Source organism: Camelina sativa, chromosome 15, assembly GCF_000633955.1.
Source record: "Camelina sativa cultivar DH55 chromosome 15, Cs, whole genome shotgun sequence".
Lineage (NCBI taxonomy): Eukaryota > Viridiplantae > Streptophyta > Magnoliopsida > Brassicales > Brassicaceae > Camelina > Camelina sativa.
The window spans coordinates 19,657,996-19,674,747 of record NC_025699.1 but is presented as its reverse complement, the minus strand read 5'-3'; the positions used below and the strand labels follow the sequence as shown (position 1 = coordinate 19,674,747).

Sequence of the window (16,752 nt, the reverse complement as noted above, 5' to 3'; positions counted from 1 at the left end):
AGTAAGAAACATTGAACTATTTTGGAAATTTACGTACGTCATCAACATTTTGCACCAGTTGATTACCACTCCCTTTATGTCGTCGATCTAATTAATTTTTTATAAGAGGGAAGTTTTGTTATACCACTTATGAAAAGGTTCTTTTCGATTTTTAGTCAACATAATAAATAACATTAATATAATTTACCATTAATAATTAATTTGTATATTAACATTAACTGGTTTTGTTTATTATTAATTTGTATTAACATTAATATTTTATTTAATTAAATAATTATTTTACTATATATGTATATATTATATATTGATCAGGTCGATGTCGGTTAAAATAATTCGTATATCTCGTCTCGTCTAGCCAAAGTCGAGGGTGAGATCCGTGCGCATTACTTTTTACAGCTCTGCCTTTCATATATGTTGTGTGAGCACAGCTAGCGTTCGTATACATAAATAATTCGTCGTATTAAACAAAAAATAACATTATTCAGATAATTGATATACATCCATAGTTAAGATCCATATCCGTTAGCAAAATAAAAATCTATAATATATAAGAAGTGTGCGTGGGTCATTGCTAATTTTATAAACAGTGTTTTTTTCTTGTAAGTGTCATTGTAGCATAATGTGTTGACAAAACAAAGAGGAGGATAGTGTAAGAAATGTGGGTCATTGTTATGTAATTAAACCATAAACATTCTCATTTTCCTCCGATGTCATTCTCTCTCTGCCTTTCTGAATGAATTATTATTTCACAATCTTATTTACATGTTGTTTTCGAACTTTCCCATACACAGTGTATATTTCTAGACATTGAATAATATCGTAAATTAGAAGCCAACATTTGTATTTCCTTAGTGTGTTATATGTTATACAAACCAAATAAAACAATAAATAGAAATCACAAGAGAAAACATTTATATTTGATTTAAATAATTATTTTACTATATATGTATATAAAACTAATATTAATGTATGAACTTAATAGTGTCGACTAACAGTAATAATAATCTAACCGAGAAACACTACAGGTCATTCGCAGCAAAAATATTAAATTACCTTGAATTAGAGATTGATGCTTGAAAGTTAAGAAACACTTCAATAATACAATTCTTTAGTACTCAAAAAACAATTTTCCGAAACTTGTTTATGTAGCCAAGAAAAGTTTATATATAATAAACAAAGAGGTGTAAGACATAGAGGTGTGAAATGTAAAGGTGTAAACATTAATAGATGTGAAACATGGAGGTAAAACAAAGAGATGTAACACATAGAAGTGTGAAATTAAAAGGTGTAAAAATCAATGGATGTGATTTTTGAAACAGGAGGTACAACAAAGAGATGCAAAGACTAAGAGGTGTGATTTAAAATGTGTAAAAATTAATAGATGTGATTTTTGAAAGATGGGGGTGCGACGAAAAGACACAATTAATAATTTTAAACCGTTGGATTAAAACTGGAACTAATCTCATCTGTTGGATTAAAAGTTGACACAAAAAAGTGGGTTTGCTATTATATATAGATGGTTCATAACGAGGGTTTTGTATAAAATATAAGTAAATTTCTACAAAACCAGAATAAAAAAGAATCGTGTGATTGTGATGTGTTTAAAAACAAATGCTTAGCAGTATAACCAATTTTTTTTTTTTTGTCAACCAGTATAGCCGATCCTTGTAATATTTTTTTTTTTGAATGAATGTAAAATTTTATTCATCAAAAAAAAATCTGTTCTTTACATCAAGTGTAACTTGTCCGAGTTTTTAAGTGTTAATACATGGAAGACAAATTTAAGTTCTGGTAGAGAACCAGCAGATCTTGTAATATTAAAACTAATTGTTTGGTTAGAATTTTTAAAATTTATTTATGAATCTTTTTCTTGTTAATGTTTCTCTTTCAACTTAACTACCAATAATGAACTATTTTCCTAATTAATATTTGGTTGAAATAAAAAAATTTAAGTAATAGAATACATGTTGGATTCAATTTCGTTGATTGATACAATACTTTATACTGCATAAATTTATAAATGTTGTTTTTGGAACGCCAAATCTGTAGCTCTATGTATATATCAGCCTAACTACACTTATAACACTTATATTATACGAAAACCTAGTATATATATAGTTATAACTTATATATATATATATATATATATATAAATATCAGCCTGTTTGGTTCAAACACAGCGTTTGCGGTTGTGGTTGCGGGAGATTGCGAAAGCAGATGACTGCGGTTTCAAGCGTTATTAAGCGTTTTGAATGACTGATTTAGCGTTTTAAAATGGGTGCGTTTGCGGGAGTTTTACGACTGGTTGACCAGCGGCTGCAATAGCAATTAAAACATAATAAATGTAATATATAATTATAGAAATGTTTAAAAACACCAAAAACTTATCAAACTTGATTTATAATTCAAAAACAAATAAATTTCATATTGAAACACTTATTATTTTATGCATTTAGCTGTTCACTCAACATTTAATCAAGTAATGTGATAAAAAGACAAAACATATGTTTTAGATTATAGAGTTTCTCTGCTAAAAATCTACACTCAATAAGTTCCTAACAATGAATTACAAGACCAAGGTAAATTAATTATAAAAGAGTTGAGAAGAGTCATTGGTGATTTGTTTTAATATTTTCACAAATAATCTTATTTTCTTAAACTTTTGATGAAATGTTATATTTATTAAAAAAAATTTGAACATATGTGTGATGTGCCAATAGTTTTACCTCATGTTTTCCGAGTTTTTGTTAATTGGAATCTTATTTTCTTTTAGGTGTTGACTGGTTCTCTTGCTATCTCCCTCAAACGCTGCGTTTGCGGGTGGTAGCGGTTGCTAGCGATTGGAACCAATCACACAAACCGCTCCCAATCGCTTCAAACCACTGAATTCCAAAAGCTGCTTCCCGCAAGCGTTTGCGGTTGCGGTTGAATTTTTTTTTTTTTTTTTGGTAAAAAAACTTAAAAGAAATCAATGATAATAAAATTTTTTAGCGGTTTAAAATTGGTGCGTTTACGGGAGGTTTACGACTGGTTAACCAGCGGGTGCAATAGCGGTTGAAACATAATAAATGTGATATATAATATATAAATGTTTAAAAACACCAAATTTTTTATTAAACTTTATTTATAATTAAACTTTATTAAAAAATACTAAAATAATTATTCAAAAAACAAATAAATTTCATATTGAAATACTTATTCCTTTATGCATTTGGCCTTTCACGAAACATTTAATCAAGTAATTTAATAAATGACAAAACATATGCTTTAGATCGTAGATCTTTTCTCTTTTCTCTTAGATCGTGGGTCAGTAGTTGCATCGATAGGAATGGTCAAATGAGAGTTGAGAAGAGTCACTGGTGATTTGTTTTAATATTTTTCACAAATAATCTTATTTTCTTAAATTTCTGATGAAATATTATATTTATTTAGATTTTTTGAACTTATGTGCGATGTGCCTTTAAATTTACATCAAGTTTTCCGGGTTATTATTAATTGGAATATTATTTTCTTATCAATACAATAAAACTTGTTGGTTTCTCACAAGGTGTTGACAGCTCAGCTTCTGTATTGAAGCAGAGACTGACACATCAGAAAAAATCTGTAACCAATTAAATTATAACAATAATACAACTCATCTTTTTTTTTTGCCAAGAGGGACACATTGATTTATTTCTACCGATCGAGAAAACCAAAATTTAAGAATATCCGCCGCCGATTCTTCTATCCGCTTCAAATCCAAAACCTTCTCCGCCGAGTTCTTTTCCCTGCAAACTAGGAGTGTGTCGGTACCCGTTTTGTTTTCCGATCAACGGCGCCAACGAAGCATGGAACCCTCCAACGTCTATGTTAGTGAATTCTTCTTCCTTTTCTTCCTTTTTGATGTTCAATTATCTTTTGGATTATGTTCCGGAGAAGACTTTTGATGTTCAGATTTTGTTCTTCTCTGAGTTTGAAACTATAGATATAGAACTGAAAAGACGAAGCTTTATCTAGATTTTATTCATTCTTCTTCCAATTTTGTTATGTGTGAAGACTAACTCATGATTCTGGCTGATGGTTTAACTTGCTGGAGATGAGTAGTTATTTGGCAGTTAACACTAGCACATCTATAATAGTTGATAAAAACTCTGATGGGGACTTCTTATATATTGACATCCACGGAGTTCTGAAAAAAACTTAGGTATGTACTAAGAAAAAAACTGAGAAAGACATCACATTTTGGACTAAGTTGTGATGTACGTTTGTGTATGGTGGGAAGGAGCTCCAAGCATGCTAACACATGTATGTTTGTTTTTTTACAGTTCTTTTTGCAGTGTGTGACTGTGTGGAGTTTAAACCTTTTGTATAATTGTGCAGTAACTCCTACAACTTCACATGCTAATGGTAGAAAGGTAAGATTTTGACTGTTGCTTAGAAACTGTTTAAACTTTAATTTCGTTGTTGTGCTTTTGTTGGATCACAATTCATACTTATTTGGTGTTTGCATTGCAGCAAGCAGACCATGGAGATGCACAACAACAATGGAGGTTGTTGGCATGAAGAGAGAGACAGACACACGTTCTCTGTTTGTGTGCTTGTGTGGTTAGTGTTTCTATACATGAATCTATTTTTGTTTTCTTTCTGTAGGTTATAACTTACAAAGGTTTTGGTGTAGCTACTCAATATTGTTATAATAGACCAGCAAGAGCAGAGATTGTGAGAGGATAAGTGGTGGAGCACATTGAGTGATACGTCAGCGTAAGATTTAGTAACTTGGCTAAGGCATTTGAAGACAACAAGAAGAGACTCTAGGTTCATGTTTTTGTTGATTGTGGCAGTTGTAATGTTAGGTTAAGACTTTGGTTTGAGACTTGTAATGCATGTAGTGTATTGTAGTTGGAAATGCTCAACTACAATATGTAGTGCATTATTTGAATTCATATAATAATGGATAGCGATTTAAATTTTCTATCAAGACTGAACTATGAGCTTGAATGTATTCTGAGTATTGTCTTATAAGGGCATTAGCAGGTTTGAGTTATTTTAACCGTGATTTGTACTCCTTAGTTTTATGAAGAGGGATTGCTTAAATGTCTTAGCTTTATGAGGAGGAGTTGCTTAAATGTCTGCCTATACATGTTGGTCTATTTAGATTTTTTTAGGATTTATAATGACTGTCCATAGGTTGCATGAGTTGTTATGAGAAAGCTAACAAAACTAAAATTACAAACAACATTACAAAAATATACAAAAAACAATCCCGCGGCGTAGCGCGGGTACTATCCTAGTAATTGTTTAATTTATAATCTCTGCAATCGTATCCGTACTACATTTTCTCCCATCTTTAATGAGTAAAATGGTTAGATAGAAGATATAACAAAAAAAATTTCATTATCATTGATATCTTTTAAGTTTTTTTACCAAAAAAAAAAAAAAAATTCAACTGCAATCGCCCGCAACCGCAAACGCTTGCGGGAAGCAGCTTTTGGAATTCAGTGGTTTGGAGCGGTTGGGAGCGATTAGGAGCGATTAGGAGCAATTGGGAGCGGTTTGTGTGATTGGTTCCAATCGCTAGCAACCGCTACCACCCGCAAACGCAACACCTAAGTAGTATATTTTTGTTTTCCACAACACCTAAGTAGTATATAACCATAATTTTTTTTTTTTTTTTGGCTCAACTTCAACTTTCATTCACCTAAATCATGTTACATTAGGTTTATCCTCTCTTACAACACTTTTAATCCAACTAGGCTCCAATGAGTATAACTTGGGATCATAATTCTCAAAAGAAAGAGATTCCCTTGCTACCCTATCAGCCACTTTATTACAATCCCTTGATGAGAAAACAAGTTTTAATTCCCTAAAGTTGAGGAGCAGGTCTTGGATATCTTGAAGCATGGAAGCAAACACTGGCCAGATTTCTGCATTGTTAATCATATTGACTGCACCCAATGAGTCAGATTCGAGAACTACACAGTCATAGTTAAGTCGGGAGAGTGACATTAGTGCCCTTCGGATTGCCTCCAGTTCAACCTCCAAGACTGATCTAGCCATTTTAATGGCCTGTGCTCCCAACCATAGTACCACTCCATCTACATCTCGAAGCACCCACCCCGTTCCACTGCACTCATCGACCCCACTCCAAGCACCATCAGTATTACATTTAACCCAACCACTTGGAGGGGGATTCCATTTTGAATGTCGCTCCGACCTCGCTTCAGGCTGTCTTCCTTCCATTTCCTCCTGACCTTTTCTTTGCTTCCATTCATTTGTGTCCTCTAAAGCTTTCATCATCGTATCCTGAGGATTAAAGTCCCTTCCTTTGAATATAAAGTCATTCCTGGCTTTCCAAAGTCTCCACAACAACCAAGTTATAGTTTTATCTAGTCCGTCAGCATGAGGAACGTGGGACTTAATATTCAGGACATGGTCCATATTAGCGTAGAAAGAATTAGACTAAATACCACCTGGAGGAGCCGGGATAGGTGACAGAGCCCAAACCTGACAAGCATAAGTACAATGGAAAAGTAGGTGGTTAATGGATTCTTCCTCGTGTGGACATCTTGAGCATCCTTTCTCTCTAGTCAAATGCCGATAGGACAAGTTACTTGCTATGGAAATACAATTAGTCAGGCATTTCCACATGAAGTGTTGGACTTTTGGACTGGTATCCGTGTGCCAAACTTGACTAATAAGAGGATGTAGGCTAGGCTGATCCACTTCTTGTATACAGGATCGGGTCCCGATGATATGAGTTTGAACCCAGTAGCCAGATTTCACTGAATAGTGACCAGTTCATGCATAATCCCACACATAGCCATCTCTCTTGTTAGGTCCTCTTGGTCGCAGGTTCTCAATTAACCTCCTGTCTTCCTCAGTGAAAACCGTTTCCAAGATGTCACTTCTCCACTCACGTCTGTTGGTGCTTAGTAGATCACTTACTTTGGCCAATGAGGATACTGTTGAATGAAGATGAGAAGGGACATATTTAGTCTGTTGCAACCCTCTAGCTGGTTTAGAGTCGATCCATGGACATTGCCAGATATTAGTCGTATCTCCATCTCCTATCACCATTCGCGCACCCTGTTTAATCAGTTCCTGAGCTGCAAATATACTTCGCCACGCGTATGAGGGTCTAGATCCTAGCTTTGCTTGGAGAAGGTTGGACTTATATATAACCAAAATTTTTGTGAAAGAAAATTTAACAACATTCGTTTAAAAAGATTTTATCTAATCTCCCATATTGCGGCGGCGGAGTTTTAAAAATGTAATCCTAATTAAAACCGAAAAAAAAAGGAAGAAATTAGAAAAGTAAAGAAATTTGAGAATCGTCTTTGGGTTTTTTTGCGAAGAAGATTTTACTTAGCAGAAGTTCATCGTCGAGACGTCCGTCGGCTTTGTCTCTCTCTCTCTCTCTCGCTCGCGCACACAGACACACATCTAGGATACTTTTAATTCGACAAAATTGCCACTGCAAAAAGAGAGCTCTCCTCAGCTTACAAATCTAGGGTTTCTTCGCTAGCCAGCCAGCAATGGCGAGTGTGTACATACCTGTTCAGAATTCGGAAGAGGAAGTTAGGGTTGTTCTTGATCAGCTCCCTCGAGACGCTTCTGATATCCTGGATATCCTCAAAGCCGAACAAGCTCCTCTCGATCTCTGGCTCATCATCGCGGTTCGTTCTTCTCTTTTTTTTTTTTTTTTTTTTTTTTTTTTTTTTTTTAAAAAAAAAAATTCTTCCAGCTTCTCTATTTAGAGCGAGCTTGACTGTTCAATGTCTTTCAACTATTTCTTCTGATTTCGGTTGGTTTCCAGAGGGAGTACTTCAAGCAAGGAAAAATTGAACAGTTCCGCCAAATACTAGAGGAAGGGTCAAGTTCTGGTACGCACAATTTGTCTAGATTATCCCGGTTTTTTGGAATTGAGTAAGAAACTCATTATTGTTTTCTTCTTGGCTAGAAATTGACGAGTACTATGCTGATGTTAAGTACGAGAGAATAGCAATCTTGAACGCTCTAGGTGCGTATTACAGCTACCTTGGTAAAACTGAGACCAAACACAGAGAAAAAGAGGAGCAATTTATCTTGGCAACACAATATTATAACAAAGCATCCAGAATCGATATGCATGAACCTTCCACTTGGGTTGGCAAAGGTACTTCCAGATTCCTTCTTGGTTTTATTATAATGCTCGTTTGTATTCGTTTTTTACTGATTGCAAGACCTACTAATAGACTTATGATCTTCACATTCTTTTCAAGGAAAAAACCTTTACATTTCTCCCTTTCGTTTCCATTTCTCCCTTCGCATTAAGTATTTTAAGGTGGTGGTCCTCTATGTTTACTGGATACATAATCCTCACAAGTATTTGTCTGCTTACAGGTCAGCTCTTACTCGCTAAGGGTGAAATAGATAATGCACTTCAGGCTTTCAAGATTGTGTTAGACACTGCCCCTGATAATGTTCCTGCTCTTCTGGGTCAGGTATAATGATTTGTGATCTCATTTTCTGCCACTTAGCTAAATATTTATAGCTAGTTCGATTCTATCTACAGCATCTCAATTCTTAGCCATAGGACATATTCATCAATTTTTTTTTATGTCTTCAAGTATAATTATGGTTGCTAAGTTTCTTGGAGCGTAATTGTGGTTGAGAAAGTAAAATTTGGGAACTTTTTTTTGGGTACAGTTATGCATTATAACTTTCTTACTTCTTGAAGCTCAATTTAGTATGTCTTGGAAACAAATTTTGGGTTAGCGTTATCAAATTTTCTTGTAATAAGAATTTTGTACGCTTACCAACCACTTAGCCTGAGACAGTATTGGCCTGTCATTTACTTCTCTGCAAATTAATTATTTGCTCTGTCACTTATACAGGCTTCTGTAGAATTTAACCGCGGACGTTTTTCCGAGTCATTACAACTATACAAGGTGTGCTTTTCCCTATAACCTTCTATATTTCTGTCACTTCTTCACTTGGGCTGTAAACCTCATATTCTTTGATTTTTAAGGTGATACAGTCTAGTCTATTTGTGGAACAAATTGATAATATTTTAATTATTCTATGTATCGACTGTCTTAAGAGGGCCTTGCAAGTATTTCCCGGGTGTCCTGCAGCTGTGAGATTGGGAATTGGTCTTTGTCGTTATAAGTTGGGGCAACTAGATAAAGCACGGCAAGCTTTTGATCGTGTTCTGCAGGCAAGTGGGACTGGGATGTTTATCTCATCTTTCTTATGATACAGCAGACTGAGTGATTCTACAAATAGTGTGCTATTTACCATATTCTGTATCTGCAGCTAGATCCTGATAATGTTGAGGCTCTTGTGGCACTTGGGATCATGGATTTGCAAGCAAATGATTGTAAGTGTAACTCAGTTCTAAATCTTCTGGTGATGCTTGTGATGAAGAGATTCTATAAACTAAACTTCTTTTTGGCCTTTGCTGATGATGTTACATTATGCATAGCTTTAGGAATGAGGAAAGGAATGGAGAGAATGCAGCAAGCATTTGAGATTTATCCCTATTGCGCATCAGCCCTAAATTATTTGGCCAATCACTTTTTTTTCACCGGCCAGCATTTTCTTGTTGAGCAGCTGACTGAAACGGCATTAGCCGTCACAACTCATGGGCCAACAAAGTCACATTCTTTTTACAATTTAGCACGGTCATATCATAGCAAGGTTTGACATTTTTATCCTCTCTTGTATATTCCATTCGTACGTTGTCTTGAAGATAAGTATGGCGAAGAACTTTGTGGTCTGCCCTAGTACACGTTAGGGTGAAAAACCTATGAGCTTGCCGTTGTTAAGGAAGTGGAGGGAAAAATTGAGTGAAGTCTGCGGAAATAATTTTATTTGAGTAGAGATATATCTGATGGTTTCTTTCTTCTATGGGATCGCATCTTTTTCTGTTTCCTTTGTGTAACCTCCCTGTCGATGTCTGATGATGGTCTTGTTGTAGGGAGACTATGAAAAAGCTGGGATGTACTATATGGCAGCCATCAAGGAAACTAATAATAAGCCACAGGAATTTGTATTTCCTTACTTTGGTAACTTTTCCTTCACTGTTCTACTGAATTTCTCTTAATTCTTCGTATGTTACCATCTGTCATTAGCAATGAAAAAGCCTCGGTTTCCAGTATAGCTCAGTTTGGATTGATGATCTTATATGTGCAGAGTTATCCTGTATGGTCATTTAATTTGCTTTTTGTTGATGTTGCAGGTTTGGGTCAAGTACAACTAAAGTTGGGGGAGCTTAAAGGATCTGTATTTAACTTTGAGAAAGTATTAGAAGTCTATCCTGATAACTGCGAGACGCTGAAGGTTAAATGACTACATGCTTTTTCATTATTGATCTTTCATTTTGTATTTTGTCGTATTTTTTTAAAAAATTGAAAAACGCTTCATGTGCATGTTTCTTTTCCTTCTTTAGGCTCTAGGACACTTATACACCCAGCTTGGACAAACTGAGAAGGCCCTTGAGTACATGCGGAAGGCCACAAAACTTGATCCACGTGATGCCCAGGTTAGTTTGGTTTACATATTCTTAAGCCTGATCTTTCGAAAGGTGTTGATACTTACCTGACGACTTAAGTAGTAATCATGATCTCCGTTGCCTTACTGTGGATCACTGTCGAGTGACACTTCGACTTTTGTCGCCTGTAACACGAGCACGTTTAGCCTTAGTAAGGAAGATTTAAAACATTTTAGTAAACATTTCTGCCAAATATCATTAAAACACCTTGTGTGTTTATTTCATTCACAGCTCATATAAGTGTGGTTGAAGATTTAATAGGGCTATGGATCATCTGCTGACTACTGCAATTCATTCTTCCTTGAGTTATTGTTTTGTCTTATTTTTAAATGCTACGTTGGTCTTGTAGGCATTTGTTGGCCTTGGTGAGCTGCTGATACCATCTGACACAGGGGCTGCACTTGACGCCTTCAAAATGGTAAGTCTACTTAAAGTGTGATATTATTAATTGTATTTTATGTTCTAGTGCATAGTATAGCCTATTCTACATTATTAAAGAAAGACGTTACTTTTTTCTGAGAACCATATATGAAAATTCTCAGGCACGAACCCTCATGAAAAAGGGAGGCCAAGATGTGCCTATAGAAGTCCTAAATGATATTGGTGCTTTACATTTTGAGAGAGAAGAATTTGAGGTTTGTAATGAGGTTCTTCCTGCTTGTTTGCTTTGAGTTTTGTCTCTTGGCTACAATACCCTTTTTCTTGCAGTCTGCGCTTGATAATTTTAAGGAGGCTCTGGGTGATGGAATATGGATTAGCTTCCTTGATCAAAAAGAAAATTTAGAACAGATGGGTGTATCTGTTCTAGGATACAAGGATACTGGCATTTTCCATAGGCTGATTGAAAGTGGTCACTCTGTCGATGTACCTTGGAATAAAGTTACAACTTTGTTTAACCTGGCTAGATTACTTGAGCAGCTACACAAAACAGAAGCAGCGACTTTTCTGTATCGGTTGATACTTTTCAAGGTTTATTTCCTACAACTCTATTTCGATATTATTTTCGGTTTCAGTTTATGATGAATTTTCTAGAGTTAGACATGAGGAGAAAAGAGGAAAAAATGTGAGGTGCCGTTTTTCTGATATTTTGTATTCAACAGACAATTTTGAGTTTTCTCAAATATTGTTTGTTTCTGTTAAACCCTTCTTTCCCGGGGTTTGTTGTTATTTCTTGTACTAAAAAATACAAAAATGAGAACATTGAGTCGGCAGCATGACTTCCGTGGTTTTAGTGTACTGGTTTCTGCTCGTTTGGGTTCAAAGCATCGTTTGGTACATGTGCCATATAATTTTCAGCTTTATGTTTCTTCTATTTCTATTTTCTTATATTTCTATAGTTTTTGGATACATTTACCATGTCTTACATGATATGCTTCAATGCTCACTCTGATGTATGCTTGATCTTTTGTTTTTTCTTACGAACATCTGATGCTGACTCTTGATTTCTGTCGACTTAATCTTACTGCCTATCCGGTGCAGTATCCTGGCTACATAGATGCTTATTTGAGGCTTGCTGCGAGTGCAAAAGCTCAGAACAATCTTCCTCTGGCCATTGAACTGGTGTTCTACCATCTTCAGCATTAATTTTATTCTATCTGTATCAGCTTGCTTTCTCCTTTCTGACCGCGTTTTCCTACTTTCTCCTATAGGTGAATGAAGCTCTGAAAGTGGACGATAAGAATCCAAATGCGTTGTCTCTGCTTGGTGAATTGGAGCTTAAGAATGATGACTGGGTTAAGGCAAAGGAAACCTTTCGAGCTGCTAGTGATGCAACTGATGGGAAGGACTCATATGCTATTCTTTCACTGGTACATACTTATAGTTCCACTTTTCTTTAGCGTTTCAGAATAAATAAGAATCAAATTAAGTTCCTTTTGGGTTGTTCAAAAGACATCATATTGACAAATCGATTTATATGAGCACATCACACCCAATAAATGGTTGTCCCATGCCTGTATGGGTCCAATCTAATCAGCTGTTACTGTGATCTGGGATCTCTTGTACAACACTTCAGTCAAGATAACAATAGGGTTCTTTTTAATATATGTATGGAAGATCAGCCTTTCATTCTGTATGTTTCCTTTACCAGCAGCCTGGTGAGAGCTGGTTTTCTAGCAGATAGATATCAAACTACCTTGGAGTGGATTCTGTCTTGATAACTTAGTGTGGTGTGGCCTTAGATGATTGGAACTATTATTCTTCAAGTTCTATATATGTTTCTGTATGTGTAATATTTCATCCTGGACTGGTTTAGGGGAACTGGAATTATTTCGCGGCAATGCGCAATGAGAAAAGAAATCCAAAATTAGAAGCTACACATCTGGAGAAGGCCAAGGAACTCTATACAAAAGTATGATATATTAATTCTTTCCTTTCTCTCTTCTCATTAGTAGTAATTTGAAAATATTTCCTGATAGATGTGCGTATGGGTGTCTTGAGTGGATGGTGGACATTTTAATATAATTTTCATAGAGTAATTATGAAGTTCCAGCAGTCTGATATTTTTAAGCATAGCTGTACACTAGGTGTCTTCTCTGTTACTATCTAAATTTCGTCAAGTGTGGGTTGTAGAAATTAATTACATGTGTGTTTTAGTTAATTCTCACGGACAGGGAGTTTTGGGCTAGCACAGTGCATTAATAAATAGAGTGAGATAATGGAACGACCTTTGAATGAAAGTCAGCTGACCATATGAGTCAAGTGATTGCTGTAGGTTCCTATTAATTCAGTTATATTCTTGATAAAATGCCTGGAGAAACCTGAACGTTATTGTTGGAATTTTCTATGCTAGTAGCACTGCATTCTCAAACAGGTGATGTTATCTTTCCATCAATGATCTTCTTAGTCATTGTTGATCGTTGGAATTTACAGGTCCTGACTCAACATAATTCCAACATGTATGCTGCCAACGGTTCTGGCATTGTATTGGCAGAGAAAGGTCAATTTGATATTGCCAAGGATGTTTTTACTCAGGTCAGCTTTTATCATTTACTGTTCATGGTTTAGGTTAGCTACATTCTTCCATTCATTGAAACGTTGTGAATGTTTTAGGTTCAAGAAGCTGCAAGCGGAAGTGTATTTCTTCAGATGCCTGATGTATGGGTGAATCTGGCTCATGTCTACTTTGCTCAAGGGAATTTTGCCTTAACCGTGAAAATGGTTTGTCATTTATACATATATCTATATACATATTTTTTGGGGTTGATTTCTAGGTTTTGCTAATGTATTCTGTTCATTAACTACGTTGTTTGGCAGTATCAAAACTGCTTGCGGAAGTTCTTTTACAACACAGACTCTCAAATTCTTCTTTACTTAGCCCGTACCCATTATGAGGCTGAGCAGTGGCAAGAGTGCAAAAAGACACTATTAAGGGCCATTCACTTGACTCCTTCAAATTACACATTCAGATTTGATTTGGGTGCTGTAATGCAGAAATCATCATCTTCCACACTGCAAAAGAAAAAAAGAACAGCTGATGAGGTTAACCAAAGATCATCTTTTTCCAAGCGACTGATACTTTCCCTGGCTTCTTTCTGACTCTAGCCTTTTGTATCCCATGCTTAGAAGATAGGCAGATATCAGCATTCATTGATTGAGAATTAATCGGATTACGAGCTTGCTTCTACAGCTTGTGTATCTAGAACTTTTCACGATAACGCTAGTAGCATAGTATGCTGGTCATCCTTGCTAAGTTATGGCTAACCTTTGAAACCTTAGTATGCACTAGAACTGATACTAGGATTTGTTTATGAGGAGATGCTTAGAGTATTAATTTGTTTTATGCTTTGATTTCCACCTGACAAGGGAATCTGCTTGATGACTCCGCAGGTGCGCTCAACAGTTGCAGAAGCAGAGAATGCTGTACGTGTATTCACTCAATTGTCTGCTGCTTCAGACCTCCATGTTCATGGGTTTGATAGCAAAAAAATACAAACTCACGTTCAGTATTGCTCGCACCTGCTGGAAGCAGCGAAAGTTCACCGTGAAGCAGCTGAGCGTGAGGAGCTGCAGAACCGACAGAGACTAGAAGTTGCTCGTCAGGCTGCTTTGGCAGAAGAAGCACGCCGTAAAGCTGAAGAACAGAGGAAATACCAGGTAATTATAGACTTGCAAGTTAACCATTTGCAGCAACAAAAATATTATGGTGATGATGATTTGTATGGAAGGTTTTCAAATCATTGATGTGTTTTTATGGGGTTTTTTCTCTTGGGCAGTTGGAGAAACGAAAACAGGAGGATGAGCTGAGACGCCTAAAGCAAGAAGAAGAAAAATTTCAACGTATAAAGGTGGGAGGTCTCTTGCTTTTCAGTACAATGTATATACATTATCAGATTTCTCAATGTTGCTGTGTAGTGTCAAGGAAAAAATACTCTTTGATCCATTGAATTTGATTATTTTTAAGGGTGTGTGCTTGTCAAGATGGTGTCTTGAGAGATGTTTAGGATGACATGCTGATTTTGTTCTGTAATAATTAATGCGCTAGGAACAATGGAAGACCTCCACTCCTGGATCTCATAAGCGGAAGGATAGGGTGGAAGATGATGATGGGGAAGGTAAGCCCAGTGAGCGGAGAAGAAAGAAAGGCGGAAAGAGAAGAAAGAAGGACAAAGGCTCAAGGGCTCGACACTACGAGGATGATGAAGAAGAAGTTGTTACTATGGATGATCACAATGAAGTGGAAGATGAAGATGGTAACACAAATTATAACAGGGAAGATGAGATGGCGAATCAAGAAACTGAGGAACCTGTGGATGATGATGCTCTAGCAGCTGCTGGTCTCGAAGATCCTGATGTTGATGATGATGAGGTAATACATAATCTGTGATCCAACTCAAGGAACAAACGTAAAAGAAAATGTCTTCAAACTGTCTGTTTTGGTGGGTACAGGTGCCTGCTTCGGTTGTGAGACGAAGAAGGGCGCTATCATCATCAGATGAAGAAGGTGAATTGATGGAGGATCAGCCAAATTCAAGCCCACAGAGAGAGAGAGAAGAGAGCATTAGGGAAGAAGAAGGTGCTAACATAGAGGATGAAGAGGCCAGTTGAGATCTTTCAATACATGACAACAGATATCCCTTGTGTGTTGTGTAACTTTAGTGACAAAGATTCCATTGATTCAATTTTTGCTAGAAGTCAGAGTGCGAGGACAAATTACATTCACAGGCCAAGGATATGATCAGTATGAATTTTGGGCTTTCTGGATATTGAGCCTTGTTTTTTATTGTTATTGTTAATGGAAAAGTAATATTGTTTGTTTTGGTTGTAAGTTGTAACATAGAGATACAAACAACTTGACACATAGTGAATGGTTAGAATGGAAAGTTGTAGTATGTGAAGAAGAGAAATCAAATAGAAAAAGCAAAATAGTAGTAACTTAAAATAAATAAGTATAAAGAAATAAAAAATACAGAAGAGTGTTGTCAGAAGGAAGTGGAAGAGTCAGAAACGTGGGTGTGTGGTCTTGAAGGATTTGATACTGTTTCTGCAGTTTCTTCTGTTCCCTTTTACTTTAATTTTTGTGTTTTTAGGTTTCATGTTGCTCTCTATCTGTAGACTGTAAGGATCTCTTTCAACTTTTCAGAACATATTGACTGTAAGTGTTTTTATAAACAAAATTACAAACACACAAAGTATATACATAATTTTGCTTTGTGGTGAGTGTAAGAGATTGCAAATCTAAAGCAGTAATAATAATTCAGTTTGATGAGAATGAGAAGTCGTCTTTCTCTCTCACTGAGTCAGAGCAGAAAGCTTTTGATTGGGTGTGTGGCTTTTTCAGACCTGACCAAAGTCAGTCAGGGAACAGAACTCAACTCAACTCGAATGCAAAACCTGTCTTTTCTCATCACTCTTCTCTCATCATTTTTACTCATTTTTTTTTTCATTTATCTTTTGTTACATAAACATTAAGAAAATATATTTACTGTTTAACCAACACAAAATTACTTATTTACTATCTACAGTGCTGTATATATATTTTTAAAAGTTAAAAGATTAGGTTTTAAAGAACAAGTTTTTGACAAATCTACAAAAAATAATATATGATAGAAACTTGAATCCATTTGTTGCTAATCCTTGACTTAGTTACTTATTCGGTTTAAAACAAGCAAATAAAAACATCTCACATCACTAATCCATCTGTATATTGTTTTAGTTACCAACAAAAAGTTTCTATCTCTATTGACATGTGTTGACAATTTCTTTAGATAAGCATTAGTGTTTTTTTTTTTTTTTTTTTT

At 35.7% G+C, this 16,752-nt stretch overlaps 1 protein-coding gene and 1 long non-coding RNA gene across 3 annotated transcripts; both read left to right on the top strand.

Moving 5' to 3' along the window:
- LOC104747221 lies at positions 4,361-4,760 on the top strand. The gene is made up of 3 exons (XR_761108.2): positions 4,361-4,394; positions 4,495-4,584; positions 4,658-4,760. It is a non-coding gene; the product is annotated as an uncharacterized LOC104747221 (long non-coding RNA).
- LOC104747220 (protein CTR9 homolog) lies at positions 7,200-15,771 on the top strand. 2 transcript variants are annotated; one of them, XM_010468818.2, is made up of 24 exons: positions 7,200-7,655; positions 7,796-7,862; positions 7,940-8,134; positions 8,362-8,462; positions 8,856-8,909; positions 9,062-9,178; positions 9,277-9,340; positions 9,446-9,660; positions 9,941-10,028; positions 10,202-10,302; positions 10,412-10,504; positions 10,863-10,931; positions 11,056-11,148; positions 11,222-11,482; positions 11,993-12,073; positions 12,163-12,321; positions 12,768-12,863; positions 13,385-13,486; positions 13,565-13,672; positions 13,769-13,993; positions 14,342-14,608; positions 14,728-14,799; positions 14,997-15,320; positions 15,395-15,771. In XM_010468818.2, exons 1-24 carry the CDS (start codon positions 7,515-7,517, stop codon positions 15,557-15,559), a joined length of 3,258 nt encoding a protein of 1,085 aa, XP_010467120.1. In that variant the 5' UTR covers positions 7,200-7,514; the 3' UTR covers positions 15,560-15,771. The 2 variants fall into 2 exon arrangements, with proteins under 2 accessions (XP_010467120.1, XP_010467121.1); XM_010468819.2 differs by having other exon boundaries at positions 7,201-7,655; positions 15,401-15,771.

Excerpts from the sequence above, each read along its gene's own strand:
- LOC104747220 (XM_010468818.2), top strand. The coding sequence starts at position 7,515 with ATGGCGAGTGTGTACATACCTGTTCAGAATTCGGAAGAGGAAGTTAGG. Across the intron at positions 8,135-8,361 it reads TTCCACTTGGGTTGGCAAAG|GTCAGCTCTTACTCGCTAAG; the intron begins GTACTTCCAGAT and ends GTCTGCTTACAG. Across the intron at positions 9,179-9,276 it reads CTTTTGATCGTGTTCTGCAG|CTAGATCCTGATAATGTTGA; the intron begins GCAAGTGGGACT and ends CTGTATCTGCAG.